This window comes from Schistocerca piceifrons, chromosome 4 (assembly GCF_021461385.2).
Source record: "Schistocerca piceifrons isolate TAMUIC-IGC-003096 chromosome 4, iqSchPice1.1, whole genome shotgun sequence".
NCBI lineage: Eukaryota > Metazoa > Arthropoda > Insecta > Orthoptera > Acrididae > Schistocerca > Schistocerca piceifrons.
Window position 1 is genome coordinate 401,196,645 of NC_060141.1, and position 22,164 is coordinate 401,218,808.

The 22,164-nt window shown below is 42.9% G+C and overlaps 1 protein-coding gene across 2 annotated transcripts in view; it reads right to left on the minus strand.

The window, feature by feature from the left end:
* LOC124794928 (UDP-glucose 6-dehydrogenase) overlaps nt 1-22,164 on the minus strand; it is a 104,245-nt gene that overhangs the window by 38,121 nt on the left and 43,960 nt on the right. For both annotated transcript variants that reach the window (XM_047258636.1, XM_047258637.1), the window contains exon 4: nt 20,622-20,786. In XM_047258636.1, the coding sequence (XP_047114592.1) occupies nt 20,622-20,786 (165 nt within the window). The remainder of the gene's footprint in view (nt 1-20,621; nt 20,787-22,164) is intronic.

Here is a 22,164-nt window from a genome sequence, read left to right on the forward strand (position 1 = left end):
TTAAAATAAAAATAAAAAAAAGACCTTGTCAAGGTTATAAAACAATTGGATGTTGCTTGCATATGAAAGCCTGCTCTACAGCCACTTACAATAGAGGCTGTAGCGACTAAGCAGCTGCTTGAATTCTAGTATACCAACAAAGCACCAACTGACCACCTGCTTTTAAGTCCTCTCTCTTACATCTGGCATACCAATGTTACAACAACTACTTGGGACCTACATGTCTTTCACTGACTTAAGGAGAGGAACTGAAATGGCTTTCTAGCATTACTCTGGGAACTGTTCAGTTTACTGTATTTAGTTTAAAATTTGGAGCAGGATTTTCTTAACATTTCCAATAACAAGGGCAGTAGCTCACAATTGGTTAGACCTCTTACTTTAGCAACAGACAGCAAAAGGTCATTATTCACAATGTTGAGAATGGCTGTGATGTGGGGTCTAAGTGGGGTACAGTCAAGTGGGGGGTGCCCTAGGGACCAGTGTTGGGGTCACTCCTGCTCCTTATTTATATAAATGATATGCCCTCTAGTATTACAGGTAACTCTAAAATATTTCTGTCTGCTGATGACACTAGCCTGGTAGTAAAGGATGTTGTGTGCAACATTGGTCCAGTTTCAAATAGTGCAGTTCATGACTTAAGTTCATGGCTTGTAGAAAATAAATTAATGCCAAATCACAGTAAGACTCAGTTTTTACAGTTTCTAACACACAATTCAAGAAAACCTGACGTTTCAATTTCACAGAATGGGAATATGATTAGTGAAACTTAACAGTTCAAATTTCTAGGGGTTCAGATAGATAGTAAACTGTCGTGGAAAGCCCAAGTTCAGGATCTTGTTCAAAGACTTAAGACTGCCATTTTTACTATTTGAATGGTATATGAAATGAGTGACTGTTTGACACTAAAATTAGAGTACTTTGCTTATTTTCATTCGCTTATGGTATTATATTTTAGGGTAACTCTTCCCATTCTAAAAGGATATTTTTGGCTCAGAAATGGGCGGTTCGGGCAATAAGTGGTGTAAGTTCACGAACCTCTTGTCCACTCCTGTTTATGAGTCTGGGTATTTTGACATTAGCCTCTCAATGTGTATATGTGTGTGTGTGTGTGTGTGTGTGTGTGTGTGTGTGTGTGTGTGTGTATTCCGTACTGTAATTTATTGTTAACAATATTAGCTTATTCCCATGAATAAGCAGCTTTCCCTCAGTTAATACTTGGCAGAAATCAAACCTGTATCTGGATTGGACTTCCTTAACTCTTGTGCAGAAAGGTGTGCAGTATACTGCTGCATCCATTTTCAGTAAGCTACTGCTCAAATTCAAAAATCTCAGCAGTAATCCACACGCATTCAAATCAAAACTGAAGAGTTTCCTCATGGCTGCTTCTATTCTATCGAGCAATTCCTTGAAAAATTAAGCTGATTCTTGTTGTATCGTTGGTTGCATTTACTTAAACTTATGGCTTGACTTTTTCGGGTTCATAAACATTTCATTTTTATGTCATTACTTTTATGTTGTAATTTCATGTACTGACATGTTCCATGACCTTGGAGATCTGCTCCTCAATTTGGTGCTATGGAACTTGACGTGTAAATAAAATAAAATAAAATAATGCAGCTTACAGGAAGTAAAGAATTTTTAATGACATGGAGCTGTGTCCCGTTGCTTCCTCAAAGAGAAGGTACTGTTCATCATTGGTATAACAGAAGTCCCAACATCACTTCTCATTATCACACTGTAACAAAAGAAAGCCAGACCCTGACTTGCAGTGGTAGTGATGTTTTTGAAGAAAAAGAAGCTCTTGTCCTTTATTAGAGAATTAGTAGGGCAACTCATATCTCCCTCTGAAAGTCTCAAGTCTCCGAATCCCTACCTAAAGTCTCTGAATAGCTATGCACATATCTGCTTGTTTAATTAAATGGGTGAAGAAGATCAGAAACTGAAGCCATGGTCTTGTTTCTTTCTCTTTAATTATAGGTACCCATTTTGCCGTTTCTGTCCTAAAGGCTGCAAGATTCTCACCAGATGACATGCCCTTGGAGCTCTGCAGAACCACCAGTCTGCCCGATTGTAGAGTGGCATTCATCATTTCATTGAGGAACAGGTGGCTTTTGGGGACGACCTGCGAAGGGCGAATTAATATTGTGGTGAACTGTTTGGTTATATGATCCATTCATTTCTGGGCCTTCTATCTACATTTAGGCACAACCAGTTGGCTCTACAATGCACAGTTTGGGTTGCTGAGCCCCCATTTGCAAAGCTTACTTTTGGGTGCTGTGCTCTGTGTGGTAGATGTATCCAGATTGGAAAGTGGTCACTGAAGTGGAGATTATCACTCACCTTCCACTGAGCAGGCTGTGAGAGAGTTGGAGACCTTAAGCATAGATCAATGGCAGAATTCATCTGTAGCACTGCTAAAATGATAGGTTTTCAATCACCACAAAGTTCTCAATAGCTTGAACCCAGGTGCAGGAGGCAGTGAAGCTCACAGCGCATGATGTGTGTGAAACTGCTCACAGAGTAGGAACATGCAAGCAACCGTGTGATAAGATTGTGCAGAGCATCAATTGCTAGATCATTACAAGGCAGGTAAAGGCTAAATATTGACACAAGAATGTAGCTGTTCTCAAAGGAAAGAAATGAGACATGGTATTCATAATTTATTAAGGTGGCAATGTGCCTATAGCCCTCCCTCCATCCTTTATGTGGAGACTATAATCCTCGAATGGGGTGTCAGTCTCTTTACAATGGATCTTCTACATGTTAATTCCTTCACACGGGCTGTAAACTATTTCCTGGCTGTGTTAGGGGTTGTGTCCTTGGCTACTGAGTGTGACATAGGCAGTTTCCAGTATCTGGGAGGTGAACCCTTTTCTTCAAGCTGTTTTGGAGATTATGAGTTGGTCTTTCTGTAATCCTTCAATATGAATTGCGATTGCAATCTATTAGATTAACTTAAGAGCTCGTGACTTTCCAATGGTGGCAGTGATTTCCTTCTGAAACGTTCTGGCAGAAAACAGGGCTCTGAAGGGTAGTGCTTTTGGTGGGAGCAGGAAATGGCCAACTGAAAGACCTGAATTTGGCTCCTGAAGCTGGCAGAGAGAAAGGCTTGAATTTTAAATAATTTTGTGCAGTGGTTTGGGGCTTGTGAAACTGAGAAGATGGCTGACAAGTCATGGGCCCACAGGGCTGGAGGTGGTGTTTCCAACTGCATTTCTCAATGACTGTGTGTCAGATCAAGACTCGAACTTGGCACCTTTGCAATTTGTGAGCATGTGCTCTACTGACTAACCTAGCCAAGCACACCTCACAACCCATCCTCATGGCTTTAATTCTGCCAGTACCTCTTCTCCTACCTTTCAGACTTCACAGAAGCTCTCCTGCAAAACTTGCAAGAAAGGATGTGAGTCATGCCTGGGTAGCTCAGTTGGTAGAGCACATGCATTTATGGAATCAGTAAGTGAACCTTAGTGAACAACAAAGCCATTATTCAAATAATGCCTACATTAAACCAGAATTCGCATAAGAATTGTCTGTTTTCTTTGCAAATGTTACTGTTTAGTGACTGAGCATGTGTTCAATACGGTGAGACCTCAAATTAAGTTTTAGAGCTAAGTAGCTAGATCGACTGAGGTGTTTAGTAAACAAGACAGACTTTGCTAAGTTTAATTGATGTCAACAAATTATTTTTTTTTCACAGAAACTTGAGGTATGGTGTTTTGGTGTGACCTTTAATCCTGCTGGCTTTGAACTGTTATCTTGTTTTGTTTTTAATGGAGATTATTGGCAGAAGTTGCAAGAAGCCAGCTGGGGGTAGTGTATCAACTGTCAGCAGTGTACAGGGGGCGGACAAAAATACAGAAATATCAAAGTCAGAACCTCTTACCATGCCTAATATGGTGTAGGAGAACCACTGTCACTGAAAACTGCTTCCAGGGATCTCAAAATGGATAAAAACAGCACCTGTATGGTTTTCAAGGTAATCTTATTCCATTCTTCCTGCAAAATGGGGCAAGGTCATGCAACAAAGATGGAGGTGGATAGCCATCACGCATGTTTCTCTGAAAAATAGACCACAAAAGCTCAATAACATTGAAATCTGGTGATTGGTGGCCGGGGGAGATGCAACAATTCATCCTCGCACTCACAAAACAAGTCCTACACAGTGAAAGTTGTATGAACAGGTGACTTGTCATCTTGGAACACAGCATCACCATTGAGGAACAAAGCACTGTACCTCAGAATGGACTTCATCAGTCAAAATGATCATATAATCCCAGAATGAGATTTTCACTCTGCAGCGGAGTGCGCGCTGATATGAAACTTTCTGGCAGATTAAAACTGTGTGCCCGACCGAGACTCGAACTCGGGACCTTTGCCTTTCGCGGGCAAGTGCTCCACCATCTGAGCTACCGAAGCACGACTCACGCCCGGTCCTCACAGCTTTACTTCTGCCAGTATCTCGTCTCCTACCTTCCAAACTTTACAGAAGCTCTCCTGCGAACCTTGCAGAACTAGCACTCCTGAAAGAAACGGTACTGCGGAGACGTGTCTTATCCCCAGGCTGTGGCTAAGCCATGTCTCCGCGGTACCCTTTCTTACTATGAAATGGCTGCCCACATCATTACCAAACGCCTACCATGTTTCACTCCTCTTAGGACGTAAACTTGATCAGAAGTTGTCAACAGTGTGCAACAAGACGCCTCTAATCAAAGGACTTTTGCTCAATGATGCACAGTCCCAGACCATGTTCTATGGTTTTAGCACCATGTTTTCCTGTTACAGGTATTTGCATCACTGACTAGTGATTTTGGGAGCTTCCCTGCAATTCCGTACTTACGGAGCTCGCTTCTTCTTGTTTTTGTGCTGAGAAGGGTTCATGAGTACAACAGTACTGCAGGGACTTACGCAGCTGTCATCCTCTTAGTTTTCATAATAATTCTCTTCGATGACTGTTAATCACAAACACTCAACACATACTTTCACCCGTGTTGTGACTTAGCAGATGATGTTTTTTCACTTTCCCTGTATGTGGTATGAAACAGTGCCTCTTGAAACACTGAACACTTTGGCTACCTTGGTTATGGAAGCACCAACTGTAAGAGCATCAATAATTTGTCCACATTCAGATTCTCTTAACTCCAAAATAAAACACTCATAACTATGCAGAACATTGTTCTGAAGACAACTGGCACTTTTAACTTATTGAGGACATTGCGCAGGTGCCATTCTTGGTCAACTACTACAGCGCAAACTGCAGGCATGGGCTAGCATCTGCATTATGTTCAAGCACACTTCAGGTTTGTTTTAAATACCACCACAATGGTAGTGAGGATTAGTTACCTTTGAGACGAAGTGGCAAGTTGAGGGGAAAGGGAACGAGTGGAAAGGGGGAAGATATGGGCAAAGAGACAGGAAGCAAAACAACTAGTTAACAATACACAATTCTCAGGGTTGATACCAGGATTTATTCATGGTTGCCAAAAGACAAACCGAACTGACAGGCAGACTTTGATGGGAGTGCTGTAGTGCAAGTACAATCAAACTGCTGGCAATGCAGCTGAATAGCTGCTGGAGTCAGTTGGTTGTATCTCCCTGTGGTGATGCGTATGTGGTGGGCAGTGTGTATTTTTGGCATAGGCCACAGCTGGTGTCTGCTGTTGGCAACAGTGCTGCACGGAAGCCAAGTCTTATGAATGCCATAATCAATGTTTCTACTCCAGGAACTTCAAGTGGCCTCTCCTACTGAATCTCGCTTAGACGTGTCTCTTCTGGAGTCCCAAAGTCAACTCTCCCACACCAGGATGGTCTCTTAGATTCTGCAGACCTCACTCTTCAGACGTGGCCACACATCCAATTGGCCAGATCATCATCTTCTGCCTGATCAAATTATTTTGCAACATCCTTGTTAATTACAGAGGCTGGACAAAAACACGGAAACACCAAAAACACATGTTCCCATGCCCAATATGGTCTAGAAACCCAATGGCACCCAAAATCACATCCAGTCATCTCGAAATGAATAAATACAGACCATGTATGGTTTTCAAAGGAATCTTTTATCACTCTTCCTGCGAAATAGTGGCAAGTTTGGATAATGACGCAGACGGATATCAATCAGCCACCTTTCTTCCCAGAGCAGACCAAAACGGCTCAATTATATTGGTATTACTGTGGTGGCTAGGGGAGATGTGGCAATTCATACTCATGGTCACAAAACCAGTACTGAACAGTGCAAGCTGCGTGAACATGGACCCTGTTGTATTGGAACACAGATCACCACTGGGGAATAAACATTGTGCCACGGGAGGACCTGATCGGCCAAAATGGTCACACAATCCCTGCGCTAATGCAACGTCACAGAATAACCTTGAGCCCATTGAATATCATGATATGGCTGCCCAAATCATCACTGAACTCTCTTCATGTTTTACTCTTGCAATGTAAACTTGGCCAGAATCTGGAAACAGCATTCAACAAGACTCATCCGATTAAATGACTTCCTTCATTGTTCCATAGTCCACATTTTGTGGCTCTGGCACCATGTTCTGCTGTTATGAGCAGTTGCAATAATTGACGTAGTTTTGGAATTCCAACTCACCCTGCAATTCCCAGCTTATGGAGCACTCATGTTGTTTTGATGCTGAAAGGATTCGTGAGTGTGAAATTCAGTTCTGCAGTGACTTCTGCAGCTGTTGTCCTCTTATATTTGATGACAATCCTCTTCAAAGACTGTCTCATGATAATTCAACAAACCCTTTCTTCTGTGTTGTTACTTAGTGGATGATGTTTTTCCACTTTCCACATGTATGGCATAAATCTCTGATATGGTTGTTCTTGAAACACCAAATACTTTGGCTACCTTGGTCATGGATACACTCACCATACGAGCACCAATAATCTGGCCATGATCAAATTCACTTAATTTTGACATCAAGCACTCACAATTTCACAGAACACAGTTCAGATCCTGACTGACACTTGCAACATATTGACAACATCGCCAAGATGCCATTCGTGATAAAATACAAAAGTGAAACCTGCAGGGTTGGCTAGTATCTGCATTTATGTTCAAGCATACATTTCTCACAGTGTTTCCATATTTTTGTCCAGCACCTGTACATTTTGTAGTCCAGTGGTTGCATGGCACAATCATTTTGAGAGTAGTTGCATTTTTACAGGCCATTTATTGGTGGTACAGAAGTAGTTACAATTGTAACTGTGTCTCATGTGTCCAAGTGAGGCTGGCGACTCTTATGCAGATTGATTTAATAGTGTAACAGGTTAGAAGATTAATCCAGATCTGCCAATAAAAGTGTGTGTCATCATATATTTTGTTTTGCGTACTGCACATCTCATCTCAGAGCCGCATGGATTCTGGCCTTGGAACTTCAAGCAATGCCACTGAAGTTCTGAGGCACAGATGAAAGGTACATTTTAGGACCCCCAGGCCACCACTGTTGAACTTCAGTATAACAGCCATTTTAACAGAGAAGTTTTTATCTGTTTTTCAGATTCTGATGGGCTGATGTGCTTATTGCAGTTGGAGGTTTGGATGAGAGCTCAAAAGTTTCTCTTAGGAATAATTCGTATTCTATAGACTCTGCAGACAAAGTATCATCTGTTATGTAAAACAGAACCACACCAGTGCAGTCTGATGTTTCTGTTTTATATTCTGGATTTGAAATTACCAAATTGGCTGTAAGAGATAGACTTTCTAGCTTCTACATATTGATGTGGTGGTCACAGCTTCCACTTAGATTTGTGTAAAACAGTTACTTAATCCTACTAACTTTTTAGTCTAAGTGACAAATGGTGGTGTGAACAATGGCAGTTTTAGAGCACGATACAGATTTTTCACTTCAGTGTAGGGGGATTCACTGTGTTGATTTTATTTTTATCAATGGATGCTGAGGACTTTTAACTCCAGACTTCAAAATTCCCACTGCACTTTATGCAGAAAAATAGCAATGATGTGGTGTTCCAGGTTCATATGCTGCTTTTGTCACATTTGCTACAAACTGCCTAACTTTTGCAATTTATACTGGTGTACCCATAAACCACGGACCATGCCACTCGTGGGGTGGCCTGCGTGCCTCAGCATTACAGATAGCCATACTGTAGGTGCAACAGCATTGGAGGGGTACTTGTTCAGAGTTCAGACAAACAGGTGGTTTCTACAGAGGGGCAGCAGCTGTTTCAGTAATTGCAGCAGGGGCAACAGTTTGGATGAGTGACTGATCTGGCCTTATAGCATCAACCAAAACTGCCTTGCTGTAGTGGTACTGCAGTGATTGAAAGCAAGGGGAAACTACAGCTGTAATTTTTTTCAAGGGTGTGCAGCTCTATTGTATGGTTAAATGATGATGGGTAAAATATTCTAGGGGTAAACTAGTCTCTCATTTGGATCTCTGGGCAGGGATTCCTTGGGAGGATGTCATTAGAAACAAAATTGGCACTCTATGGACTGCAGCGTGGAATTTTAGATTTCTTAATCAGGCAGATAGGTTAGAAAATTTAACAAGGGAAATTAATAAGTTGAAGTTTGGTGGGAGGAGGAGGAGGGAAAAGACTCTGGTCATATAAGTAAAGGGCTATAAATACAAAATTAAATAGGGACAATGCAGGCACAGGTTTAATAATGAATAAGAAGATAGGAATGTGGGTAAGTTGCCAAGTACAGCGTAGTGAATAAATTATCACCACACCACAATAGTACAGTGTCAACTAGCTCCAAAGATGAGAAGACTGAAGAAATGTATGTTGAGATAAAACCACTCAGCCTGCAAGATCCGGGCAATCACAAAGGGTGGGATTATTGGTAGTTGGAAGTTCCAACATTAGGCACGTTATGGGGCTCCTTAGGGACTTGGCTGACAAGAAGGGTAAGAAAACCACTGTGCACTCCATGTGCATACTGGGTGGAGTCATTCCAGATGTGGAAAGGGTCCTGCTGGATGCCATGAAGAGCACAGGCTGCAGCCAACTGCAGGTGGTTGCACACGTTGGTACCAATGATGTGTGTCACTTTGGATCAGAAGAGATTCTCTCTGGTTTCGATTGGCTAACAGAAGTGGTAAATGCTGCCAGTCTTGCTTGCAAGATGAAAGCAGAGCTGACCATTTGCAGCGTAGTCGACAGGAACGATTGCGGACCTCTGTTACAGAGCCGAGTGGAGGGTCTGAATCAGAGGCTCAGACGGTTCTGCGACCATGTAGGCTGCAGATTCCTTGATTTGTGCCAATGGGTAGTTGGGTTTTGGGTTCTGCTGAATGGGTCAGGTGTCCACTACATGCAGGAGGCAGCTACACGGGTAGCAGGGCCTGTGTGGCATGGACTGAGTGGTTTTTTAGGTTAGAGGGTCTCGGGAAAACACAAGAAGGGCTTCAGTCACAAAGGGTGCAGGCTGAACACAGGAAGAACATAGATACACAAACCATCAGTATAACAGTTGTAAATTGATGTAGCTGTGTTGTGAAAGTACCACAGCTCCAAGCGCTAATAGAGAGCACTGATGCTCAAATTGTTACAGGCACTGAAAGGTGGCTAAAGCCGGATGTAAGCTCAGCTGAAATTTTTGTGAAGAACCTAACGGTGTTCCAAAAGGATAGGCTAAACACAGTTGGTGGTGGCGTGTTTGTTGCTGTCAGAAGTAGTTTTACTTGTCGCGAAATTGAAGTAATTACTTCCTGTGAGTTAGTGTGGGCAGAGGTCACTGTTGGCAACCAGAATAAAATAATAATTGGATCCTTTTATCAACCTCCCAATTCAGATGATACAGTTGTTGAAAGGTTCAAAGAAAAATTCAGTTTGGTTTCAAACATGTACCCGACTCATACGATAATAGTTGGTGGTGACTTTAATTTACCCTTGATATGTTGACGAAAATACATGTTTAATTCTGGAGATACGCGTAAAATATCATCCGAATCTGTGCTAAACACATTCTCTGAAAATTATTTTGAGCAGTTAATTCATGAGCCCACGCGAATAGTAAACGGTTGTGAAAACACGCTTGACCTCTTAATAACAAATAATCCTGAGTTAATAACCAGCATCAAAACCGATATAGGGATTAGTGAACACAGGGTTGTTGTAGCGAGATTGAATATTGTAATCCCCAAATCCTCGAAAAATAAGTGAAAAATATACATATTCAAAAAAGCAGATAAAAATTTGATTGACGCCTTCCTGAGAGACAATCTCCACTCATTCCAAATTAATAATATAAGTGTAAACCAGATGTGGCTTAAATTCAAAGAAATAGGATCGGCAGCAATTGAGACATTTATACCAAATAAATTAACAAACAACAGAGCTGAACCTCCTTGGAACACTAAACGGGTTAGAACACTGTTGCAGAAACAACGAAACAAACATGCCAAATTTAAACAGACGCAAAATCCCCAAAATCGGCGATCTTTTACAGAAGCTCAAAATTCAGTGTGGACTACAATGCGAGATGCTTATAACAGTTTCCACAATGAAACTGTGGTGTCACCGCCAGACACCACACTTGCTAGGTGGTAGCTTAAATCGGCCGCGGTCCATTTAGTACATGTCGGACCCGCGTGTCGCCACTGTGTAATCGCAGACCTAGCGCCACCACCAAGGCAGGTCTCGTGATACGAGAGAGCACTCGCCCCAGTTGTACGAGAACCTAGCTACCGACCAGATGTACGAAGCCTTTCTCTCTCATTAGCTGAGAGACAGAATAGCCATCAGCTAAGTTAATGGCTACGAACTAGCAAGGCGCATTAGCCATACATTGATTGAACTTAAAGTCTCCTGTGTATCGTCAAGATCGATGTACCACAATGATATTAAAGATAAGTATTAATCCTGCTCCGTACTTTTCTTCCTAACATTAATTACGTATCCTGTTCCAGTACATCACGCCCGTCTGCGTTAGTCTAGCTTGCCTTTTCAGCCATCTCAACTTCACGGTGTCGGCCCAGCTACCGACACAACATTGGCGACGAGGGAAAAGAGTTCTTTCTGATTGCTTACGTTTAATTGTGTCATGGCTTCGCCACATTCTCCAGATGTACTGTCCGAATTTTATCGCTTGCAGAATCAGCAGACGCAGGCGTTACTGGATACCCTTGGGCAGCTCGTCCAGGGTCAACGTACCATTCAAACCGATGCGGCCGCCGCCGCTTCTTCGCTACCGCTGCCACTAAACGCTGTTGCACCTCCCTTTCGACCATACGTGGCAGCCGATGAGACCTGGCACGAGTGGTCTCGCCAGTTCAACTTTCATCTAGCAGCCTACAGAATTCAAGGTAATGAGCGGCAGCCGTTTTTGCTTTCTTGTGTCGGTGTGTCCACATACCGTGTGATAGTGAAATTGTTTCCCCAGACGCGACGTAGCAACTCTGTCCTACGAGGAAATTTTGTCTGCATTAGATGCCTATTTCAAAGAAACAGTTAATGTGGTTGCAAAACGGTATACGTTCTTTCGTACAAAACGTACGGCCGGTCAAACTAATAGGGAGTGGGTAGCAACATTGCAAGGACTTACTAGGGACTGTGCCTTTGAATGTGACTGTGGTCTTTCTTATTCAGATACAATGGTGCGTGATGCAATTGCACAGAACGTTTCTGATGTTCGCATACGGGAGCAAATTTTGAAACTGGTTAATCCCTCCCTTCAACAAGTGATGGACATATTGGATAGACAGGGCACACTTGACTGTGCTCAGGAATCTTTTGAAACTTCGCCAGCCGTGTGTAACATTAACCGGCCCGCTGGACGCGCTACGCGGCCCGGTAACCGGGCCTCGCGCACGTCCGCACAGCTGCCGCCGCGCGCTAAGCCACGTGTGCCGCGCCAGCCCACAAATGTAGTGAAATCGTGCCCGCGGTGTGCTACTAGACATTCGCGTGAACATTGCCCGTCACGCCAAGCTATTTGCTTTTTCTGCAATAAGAAAGGACATGTTCAAAGTGTTTGCCAGAAAAAGCTCAGATCAGACAATCACAATCATTCCAGGCCCTTTGCTTCGCGCCGGAATCGAACCAAGGACACTCAGGCTCGTGGACCTTCGCCTATGGACATTCATGTCGTTAATTCCGCTTCGTCCAGTGACACTTTCTCTAACAGTAACTGTGTTTGTCCCACAAAAACTGTGCGTCGACGTCGCCGGAAATCACGTCAATTAGCAAGTGATTCTGTACCAGTGTCTGTTCCAATTGCACAAAACAGTCGCTCTTGTCGTCAGCAGAACAATAAACTTTTTGTGGACTTAGACTTTGAAGGCAAAGTGATACCATTCCAGCTCGATACCGGAGCTGCAGTTTCATTGCTCAATCATGACACGTACAAACAACTGGGCAAACCTCCGTTGCGTTCCGCAAATGTTAAGCTAACTACATATTCCGGACAGACAATTCCTGTGTTAGGACAGTGCAGCCTTCTTGCAACATACAAGGGACAAACAAAACTTGTGTCATTTTACGTTCTTCGTTCTTCTTCTGCAGTGAACTTGTTTGGTCTCGATTTATTTCAGTTGTTTAACATGTCTATTGTAAATCAGGTCCTATCAGTGAATCAGACTGTGCCTACAGACAGTGTTTCTCGGCTGTGTGACGAATTTGCAGATATTTTTGCACCGGGCTTAGGTTGCGCTAAAAACTATGAAGCACATTTAGAACTGAAGGTAAACGCGCAACCGAAATTTTTCAGGGCGCGCAATGTTCCCCACGCATTGCGTGATGAGGTCGCAAGAACGTTACACGATCTCGAATCACAGGGTGTAATTGAACGTGTGCAAGCTTCTCTCTGGGCCTCACCCTTAGTAATTTTGCCAAAACCTTCCGGAAAATTGAGACTTTGCGTGGACTTCAAGGCCACAGTGAATCCACAGCTAGTGACTGCTACTTTTCCTTTGCCCCGCCCGGAAGATCTTTTTGCTAAACTGTGCCCGGGAAAATATTTTTCAAAGTTGGACCTAGCCGATGCGTACTTGCAAATACCGGTGGACGACGAATCCCAGCGCGTATTGGTGGTTAACACGCATCTTGGATTGTACCGCTTCAAAAGACTGCCTTTCGGGTGTGCATCCGCCCCTGCCTTGTTTCAGCAATATTTACAAACTATTTGTGCGTCGGTCCCTACTGCAGCAAACTATCTGGACGATATAGTGATCTCCGGACAGACAGAAGAAGATCATCTTGCGAATTTACGAACATTATTTCAGGTCTTGCGGCAGAATGGTCTTCGCTTGAGGAAGGACAAATGTGTGTTTTTTGCTCGTGACTTACCATACCTGGGACATGTCATTAATGCCCAAGGCATACATCCGAGTCCAGAGCACCTCCGTGCCATACAAGAATTGCCTTCCCCTCAAAATGTGAAACAGCTACAGCGTGTGTTGGGTAAAATTAATTATTACAATAAATATGTGCGCAATGCCTCTTCCATTTCAGCTCCGCTTCATCGCTTACGCCGTAAAGGTGTTCCGTTCGTCTGGACGACGGAATGTGAACGCGCCTTTCGCCAGTTGAAATCGGCGTTGCTTTCTAATACTTGCCTTACACCATTCGATCCCCAGAAACCCCTTTTGTTGATGGTAGATGCATCGGATTTCGGGATCGGTGCTGTGCTTGCGCACAAAGTTGGCTCCCATGATCGCCCTATTGCCTTTGCGTCCAAATTGCTCTCGTCTGCGCAAAGAAATTATTCACAGATAGAGAAAGAAGCTTTGGCTCTCGTGTTTGGTGTTACTAAGTTCCATGTTTTCTTGTATGGTCGTCACTTTACCATCATCACAGACCACAAACCTTTGACATCGCTTTTTCATCCGACCAAGCCTGTACCTCCACGTACAGCGCAGAAATTCATTCGCTGGTCTATTTTCCTCTCGCAGTACCGCTACGATATCTTGTATCGGTCCACTGCTAAGCACGGAAACGCCGATGCGTTGTCCCGTTTGCCTGTTGCTGAGGATAAAGCATTCGATTCTTCCGAACTTGCTTGCATGTTCATTGATTCGGAAACCGATGAAGTGGTCGAATCGTTTCAGATTGATTTTCGTCGTGTCGCTACAGCCACAGCTGCTGACCCTGTCCTTGCTACTGTTTTACGTTTTGTTGCTACGCAATGGCCTTTGTCAAAGTCTCGGATCGAGGATCCGTTGGTTCGCCGATTTTTTGCTCACAAGGAGAGACTTTTTGTTCGACGTGGTGTTTTGTTGTTGCGTTCTGATAATGATCAGTCCAGAGTCGTGGTCCCACGTTCATTACAGTCCTCTGTTTTACGGCTTCTTCACCAAGGACATTGGGGTATAGTGCGAACGAAACAACTTGCTCGTCAGCACTGTACTTGGTTCGGAATCGATGCTGCGATTACGAATATGTGTTCTTCGTGCCCGGCATGTGCCGAACAACAGTCCGCACCGCCGCGGAACGTCTTTGCGTGGCCAAAAGCCACTTCCCCTTGGCAACGCTTGCACATTGATTTTGCTGGTCCATTCTGGAATGCTCGATGGTTGGTTCTGGTCGACGCCTTCAGTAATTTTCCTTTTGTTGTCCGGATGTCTTCCACGACGTCCTCCGCCACCATCCAAGCGTTGTCTGCTATCTTTTGCATTGAAGGTCTTCCGCAGACTATTGTTTCCGACAATGGCCCACAATTCATGTCCGCAGAATTTCAGTCATTCTGCCAGGCCAATGGTATTCAACATCTGACATCCGCGCCGTTTTCGCCTCAGTCCAACGGTGCCGCTGAACGATTGGTCTGGACTTTCAAGTCACAGATGTTGAAATTGAAAGCGTCGCATTCTCGGGAGGACGCATTGTTGCTCTTTTTGTCTTCGTATCGCTCTCAGCCCCGAGATGGTCGCTCGCCGGCTGAGTTGCTCCACGGTCGTCCTCATCGCACCTTGATGTCTTTGCTGCATCCGCCGCATCAGGTTCCTGTGCAGCGGCAGACTCCTGCTTTTGCTCCAGGCGACGTTGTATTTTATCGCAACTATCGAGGTTCACGGCGTTGGCTCGCAGGGCGCATTCTTCGCTGCCTCGGCCGCGCGATGTATTTGGTTTTGGGGGCCTCTGGTGAGGTGCGTCGGCATCTCAATCAGCTGCGCCTCTGTCGTCGCTCGGGTTCTGCCGCTCCCCATCTGCTTTCAGCGACGGTGCCGTCCGGTCAGCGCCCTGGGGACCCATCTACTGGCTCGCCTCATCCCCAGGTGTTACCGACGATGCCTTCCATTTTGCCCCATGGCGACGCGCCGCCGCAGCAGCAGCAGCCGCCGCCGCCGCCGCCTGTTCTCCCGCCGGCGTCGCCCGCATTAGACACTTCGCTGCAGCCGCCAAGCGCCTCCCAGGGTCACGCGCCGCCGATCGCTTCCCGTGACCAGCTGTCCTCCGCCATGGAACTCCCGCCCGCTCCGGACCACATGACGTCATCGCGCGTCGGCTACCCCGACGCAATGGAGGTCGACCCTTCGGTACCTCCTGTCTCTTTACGGGCGCATACACCGCATGTTGACGTGCACCCTGGACTAGTTTTTCAGGCGTTTCCTAGCTCCCCTCGGACCGGATGGCCGGGTGCGGGTGGCACAGCCTCGCCTGTTGTTAGGCTCCCCACCTCATCGCATACGTCAACATGTGGTCCTCCCCACGGCGGGCGGAAGCCTTATCACACGACCGTTCGCCGATTTGCGGGGGAGGAATGTGGTGTCACCGCCAGACACCACACTTGCTAGGTGGTAGCTTAAATCGGCCGCGGTCCATTTAGTACATGTCGGACCCGCGTGTCGCCACTGTGTAATCGCAGACCTAGCGCCACCACCAAGGCAGGTCTCGTGATACGAGAGAGCACTCGCCCCAGTTGTACGAGAACCTAGCTACCGACCAGATGTACGAAGCCTTTCTCTCTCATTAGCCGAGAGACAGAATAGCCATCAGCTAAGTTAATGGCTATGAACTAGCAAGGCGCATTAGCCATACATTGATTGAACTTAAAGTCTCCTGTGTATCGTCAAGATCGATGTACCACAATGATATTAAAGATAAGTATTAATCCTGCTCCGTACTTTTCTTCCTAACATTAATTACGTATCCTGTTCCAGTACATCACGCCCGTCTGCGTTAGTCTAGCTTGCCTTTTCAGCCATCTCAACTTCACGGTGTCGGCCCAGCTACCGACACAACAGAAACTTTGTCTCGAAACCTGGCAGAAAATCCAAAGAGATTCTGGTCATATTTGAAGTAGCAATCAATGCCTTCTCTACGCGATAACAATGGAGATACTGTCGAAGACAGTGCTGCCAAAGCAGAGTTACTAAACACAGCCTTCCGAAATGCCTTCACAAAAGAAGACAAAGTAAATATTCCAGAATTTGAATTGAGAACAGCTGCCAACATGAGTAACGTAGAAGTAAATATCCTCGAAATAGTGAAGCAACTTAAATCACTTACTAAAAGCAAGTCTTCCGGTCCAGACTGTATACCAATTAGATTCCTTTTGGAGTATGATGATGCATTAACTCCATACTTAACAATCATATACAACAGTTTGCTCAACGAAAGATTCATACCCAAAGACTGGGAAGTTGTACAGGTCACACCAATATTCAAGAAAGGTAGTAGGAGTAATCCACTAAATTACATGCCTGTATCATTAATGTCGATATGCAGCAGATTTCTGGAACATACATTGTGTTTGAACATTATGAATTACCTCGAAGAAAATGGTCTAATGACATACAGTCAACATGGGTTTAGAAAACATCATTCCTGTGAAACACAACTAGCTCTTTATTGACATGAAGTGTGTGTGCTATTGACAAGGGATTTCAGATTAATTCCGTATTTCTGGATTTCCGGAAGGATTTTGACACTGTACCACACAAGTGGCTCATAGTGAAATTGCGTGCTTATGGAATATTGTATCAGTTATGTGACTGGATTTGTGATTTCCTGTCAGAGAGGTCACAGTTTGTAGTAATTGATGGAAAGTCATCGAGTAAAATGGAAGTGATTTCTGGCGTTCCCCAAGGTAGTGTTATAGTCCCTTTGCTGTTCCTTATCTATATAAACGATTTGGGAGACAATCTAAGCAGCCGTCTTTAGTTGTTTGCAGATGACGCTGCCGTTTATCGACTAATAAAGTCATTAGAAAATCAAAACACAAATTGCAAAACAATTTAGAAAAGATATCTGAATGGTGCAAAAAGTGGCAGTTGACCCGAAATAATGAAAAGTGTGAGGTCATCCACAAGTGCTAAAAGGAGCTCAAACTTCGGTTACATGATAAATCAGTCTAATCTAAAAGCCATACATTCAACTAAATACCTAGGTATTACAATTATGAACAACTTAAATTGGAATGAACACACAGAAAATGTTGTGGGGGAAGGCTAATCAAAGACTATGTTTTATTGGCAGGACACTTAGAAAATGTAACAGACCTACTAAGGAGACTGCCTACACTATGCTTGTCTGTCCTCTTTTAGAATACTGCTGCGTGGTGTGGGATCCTTACCAGATAGGACTGACGGAGTACATCAAAAAAGTTCAAAGAAAGGCAGCAAGTTCTGTATTATCACGGGAGAGAGTGTCACAGAAATTATACAGGATTTGGGCTGGAAATCATTAAAAGAAAGGCGTTTTTTGTTGCGACGGAATCTTCTCACGCAATTCCAATCACCAACTTTCTCCTCCGAATGTGAAAATATTTTGCTGACACTGACCTACACAGGGAGGAATGATCACCAAGATAAAATAAGAGAAAAAAATGGTTCAAATGGCTCTGAGCACTATGAGACTTAACATCTATGTTCATCAGTCCCCTAGAACTTAAAACTACTTAAACCTAACTAACCTAAGGACAGCACACAACACAGAGTCATCACGAGGCAGAGAAAATCCCTGACCCCACCGGGAATCGAACCTGGGAACCCGGGCGCGGGAAGCGAGAACACTACCGCACGACCACGAGCTGCGGACAAAATAAGGGAAATCAGAGCTCGTATGGAAAGATATAGGTGTTGCACTCTTTCCGCGCACTATATGAGATTAGAATAATACAGAATTGTAAAGGTGGTTCAATAAACCCTCTGCCAGGCACTTAAATGTAATTTGCAGAGTATCCATGTAGATGTAGAATTGGGAAAGAAAGCTGTATACATGGAAGGGACCTGGAGACACCGGAACATTTCAGACTGATTATATAATGGCAAGACAGATATTTCATAACCAGGTTTTAAATTATAATACATTTCCAGGGCAGGTGTGGACTCTGAGCACAACTTACTGTTTATGAACTATAGATTAAACTGAAGAAATTGCATTAAGGACATGGAGCATTAGGCAACAGTTGATTAGAACAGGAGAAAGTAATACAGTGGAAGATGAATGGGTAGCCTTGGGAGACGAAATAGTGAAGGTAGCAGAAGATCAAGTAGGTAAAAAGACAAGGCCTAGCAGAAATCCTTGGATAACACAGATCATGAATTTAATTGATGAAAAGAGAAACTATAAAAGTGCAGCAAATAAAGACGACAAAAAGGATTAGAAATGTCTAAGCGATTATACTGATAGGAAGTGCAAAGTAGCTAATGAGGAATGGCTAGAGAACAAATGTAAGGATGTGGAAGCATAGAACACAAGGGGAAAATAGATACTGCCTACAGGAGAAATTGAAGTGGGCTTTGTAGAAAAGAGAAATAGCTGTATGAATATCAAGAGCTCAGATGGAAAACCAGTCCTAGGCAAAGAAGGGAAAACTGAAAGGTGATAAAGACAGTCTATACAAGGGAGATGAATCTAAAGCCAATATTATAGAAACAGAAGAGGATATAGATGAAGATGAAATGAAAGAAGTGACATTGCAAAAAGAATTTGACACAGCGCTGAAATATCGAAGTATAAACTAGGTCCCACGAGTAGACAACATTCTGTCAACTACTAATACTCTTGGGAGAACCAACCATCACAAAACTCTTCCACATAATCAACAAGATGTATAAGACAGGCGAAATTCCCTCAGACTTCAAGACGAAAGCAATTGCTGAGAAATGTGAAAATTACTGAACTATCAGTTTACTTAGAATGGTTGGAAAATACTAGTACAAATTATTTATCAAAGAATGGAAAGACTGGTAGATCCTGACCTCAGTGAAGATAAGTTTGGATTCTGGAGAAATGAAGGCACATGCAAGGCAACACTGAACCTATGACTTATCTTGGAAGATAAGTTATGGAAAGGCAAACCTATATTTATAGTTTTCGTAGACTTGGAGAAAGCTTTTGACACTCTTGATTGGAATATGTCTTTGAAATTCTGAAGGTAGCAGGGATAAAATACAGGGAGAGAAAGGGTATTCACAACTTGTACAAAAACCACATGGCAGCTGTAAGAGTCAAGGCGTATAAAGGGAAGCAGATGTTGAGAAGGAAGTGCAACAAGGGTCTGGCCTATCCCCAATATTATTCAATCTGTACATTGACCAAGCAGTAAAGGAAACCAAAGAAAAACTTGGAATAGAAATTAAGGTAAAGAGAGAAGAAATAAAAACTTTGAGGTTTGCTGATGACCCTGTAATTCTGTCACAGACAGCAAAAGACGTGGAAGAGCAGTTGAATGGGATGAACACTGTCTTGAATGGAGGCTATATGATGAAAACCACAAGCAAAACAGCAATAATGGAATTTAGTCTACTTAACTCAAGTGATTCTGAGGGAATTAGATTAGGAAACAAGGCACTTAACATATGAGACACATTTTGCTGTTTGGGAAGCAAAATAACTGACACTAGCTGAAGCAGAGAGGACATAAAGTGAAGACCGGCAATGGCAAGAAATGCGTTTCTGAAGAAAAGACATTTGTCATCATTGAATATACATTTACATGTTAGGTAATCTTTTTTGAAAGTATTTTGCGGAGTGTAGCCATGTATGGAAGTGAAACATGGATGGTGAACAGTTTAGACAGCAGGAGAATAGAAGCTTTTGAAATGCGATGCTTTAGAAGAATGCTGCAGATCAAATGGGTAGATCGCGTAATTGATGAAGAGGTACTTAACAGAATTGGTGAGACAAGAAATTTGTGGCACAACATTACTAGAAGAGTGGGGTCGGGTGGCAGGACACATTCTGAGACATCATGGGTTCACTAGTTTAAGTACTGGAGAGCAGTGTGGGAGGTAAAAACTGTAGAGGGAGACGAAGAGATGAATACAGTAAGCAGATTCACAAGAGTGTAGATGAAGAGGTTTGCACAGAATAGAGTAGCATGGAGAGCTGCATCAAACCAATCTTAAGACTGAAGACCACACCAACAACAACTTCAGTATTTTATCAGTTAAGGCAAACATAGCAGATATGATGCACTGCTTGTGTAAAATAGAATTACAGCAGGCAACCAACCAATAAAGAACACAGACTATGTTACATCTTACTAGTACTGAAACATGTTACATGTTCTTCCCGTAACAGCAAACAAGTAACATTGGTTCCCTATACCTACAGGAAGACCGAAAACACATGCAGAAATTCATTTCCTATGCTAGTTCATAATCTTCTGGATATGTCATCAGCCTTCTACTTACATTAACTTAAGCATATTTTGTAATCAGTTACCATATCTATAATGGTGAGGTAAACATCCATACCTGATACGATACACCTGGCTTTTTATTTGCTCTCAGGATGTTGAGTATACTTTCTGCTGCCCTTACAGGTACAGTGCTCTTTTCAACAACTATCTTGTCACCTGTGGCCATATCTGCAATCATTCTGGCAGCACTCTCCACATACTTCAAATCTGCAGCTCGACCCTGTAAAATGATAATGCATGAAATCCAGGCAAATTAGTCCCTTACTAAGCATATGAATATGGGTTTTGGTTCAGGTTAATTGATATATCATCCTAAGTAAATTGGTAGCAGTTGCAAAGTTTGGCAGTAAGTGTTACATACACTTGCTTAACTGAAATATAGAAATAAATCCAATAACATCTGTTTCTTCTTAATAACTCACAATACTTAATATATGGCAATATAAATCCTGACAGCAGAACATTAAATGTTCACAAAATGCAAATATTTACATAAAACTCATACTAATTATGAATCTCTCACATGCCAATCAAAGTATGAACTCACATAACTGACTTCTCTGATTTCATTCACCATGAGACAAATTCTAAAATCCCACACCATTGTTCCTTGAAATGACACTGCTCAAGGTTTCTGCCAACGGAGCGGCAGTCTAAAGAAAACTACTGTGAAAAATAAGAGGTACACTTCCCTGGTCAGGTGTGAGAACATGATTACAACTTCAACTGATGCAGTAATATGAAGCACAAATGTGGATAAAAGTAAAGCAATGAGATTTTGATATTTTACATGGTATATGTTTTACATTTACTCTAATTTATCGATAGCCATTATGTCCATATAAAACTAATAGGCTAACTGGATGGAACCAGAAATAAATAGGAGTAAATCTAATTGTAAATGTATTATTTTCTGAAAGACAGGCTAGATGACATTAGTGGTGGGTTGTTTATGGTCATAAAAAAGTCTTATAACTACAGTGCCCATCACATCAGAAGGTAAGTGGTGTGAAGGGAGAAAAGAATATGGAAGCGTGGAGGGAAGGGGGGGTCTGTTTACAGACAGTGGCAATTGGGGTTGTAAGCAGTGGGGGCATATAAGACAGGATTTTGATGAAGTTGGCTGCAGCAGCTGTACTAAAATGAAAGGGATAACGCAATAGTGCACCATTAATAAGTAGTCTCCACCCAAGATATTAAGTCATGGGACAGTTTATTATGGTTTAATAACAATTTTAGAACATTGGTACTGAAGCAAAACATTATTGAAAGCAGATTTAAACAAATATATAACTTAAGTGACGAACAGAAACTGAATGAGACCAAATGTGGAAAAAAAGAATAATTATGGCCATATGTACAATTGTTTGACTTTCTTGATAGCTTGGTTCTCCTGCTCTGGATCTACACAAATCTCAGGCCAGCAGTATTTTGTACGAACCCCTTGACAATCTCACAGATTTAACAGTGACAATACAGTATGTAAAACTGAACTGAATAGTGGCAAAAGAATACTTTTTCCGTGTTACTAGTTTATTTCAAAACTTGTGATGATGCAACTCCATGCATCTTGTAGGTGCTACCTGTGATCCCTTGGT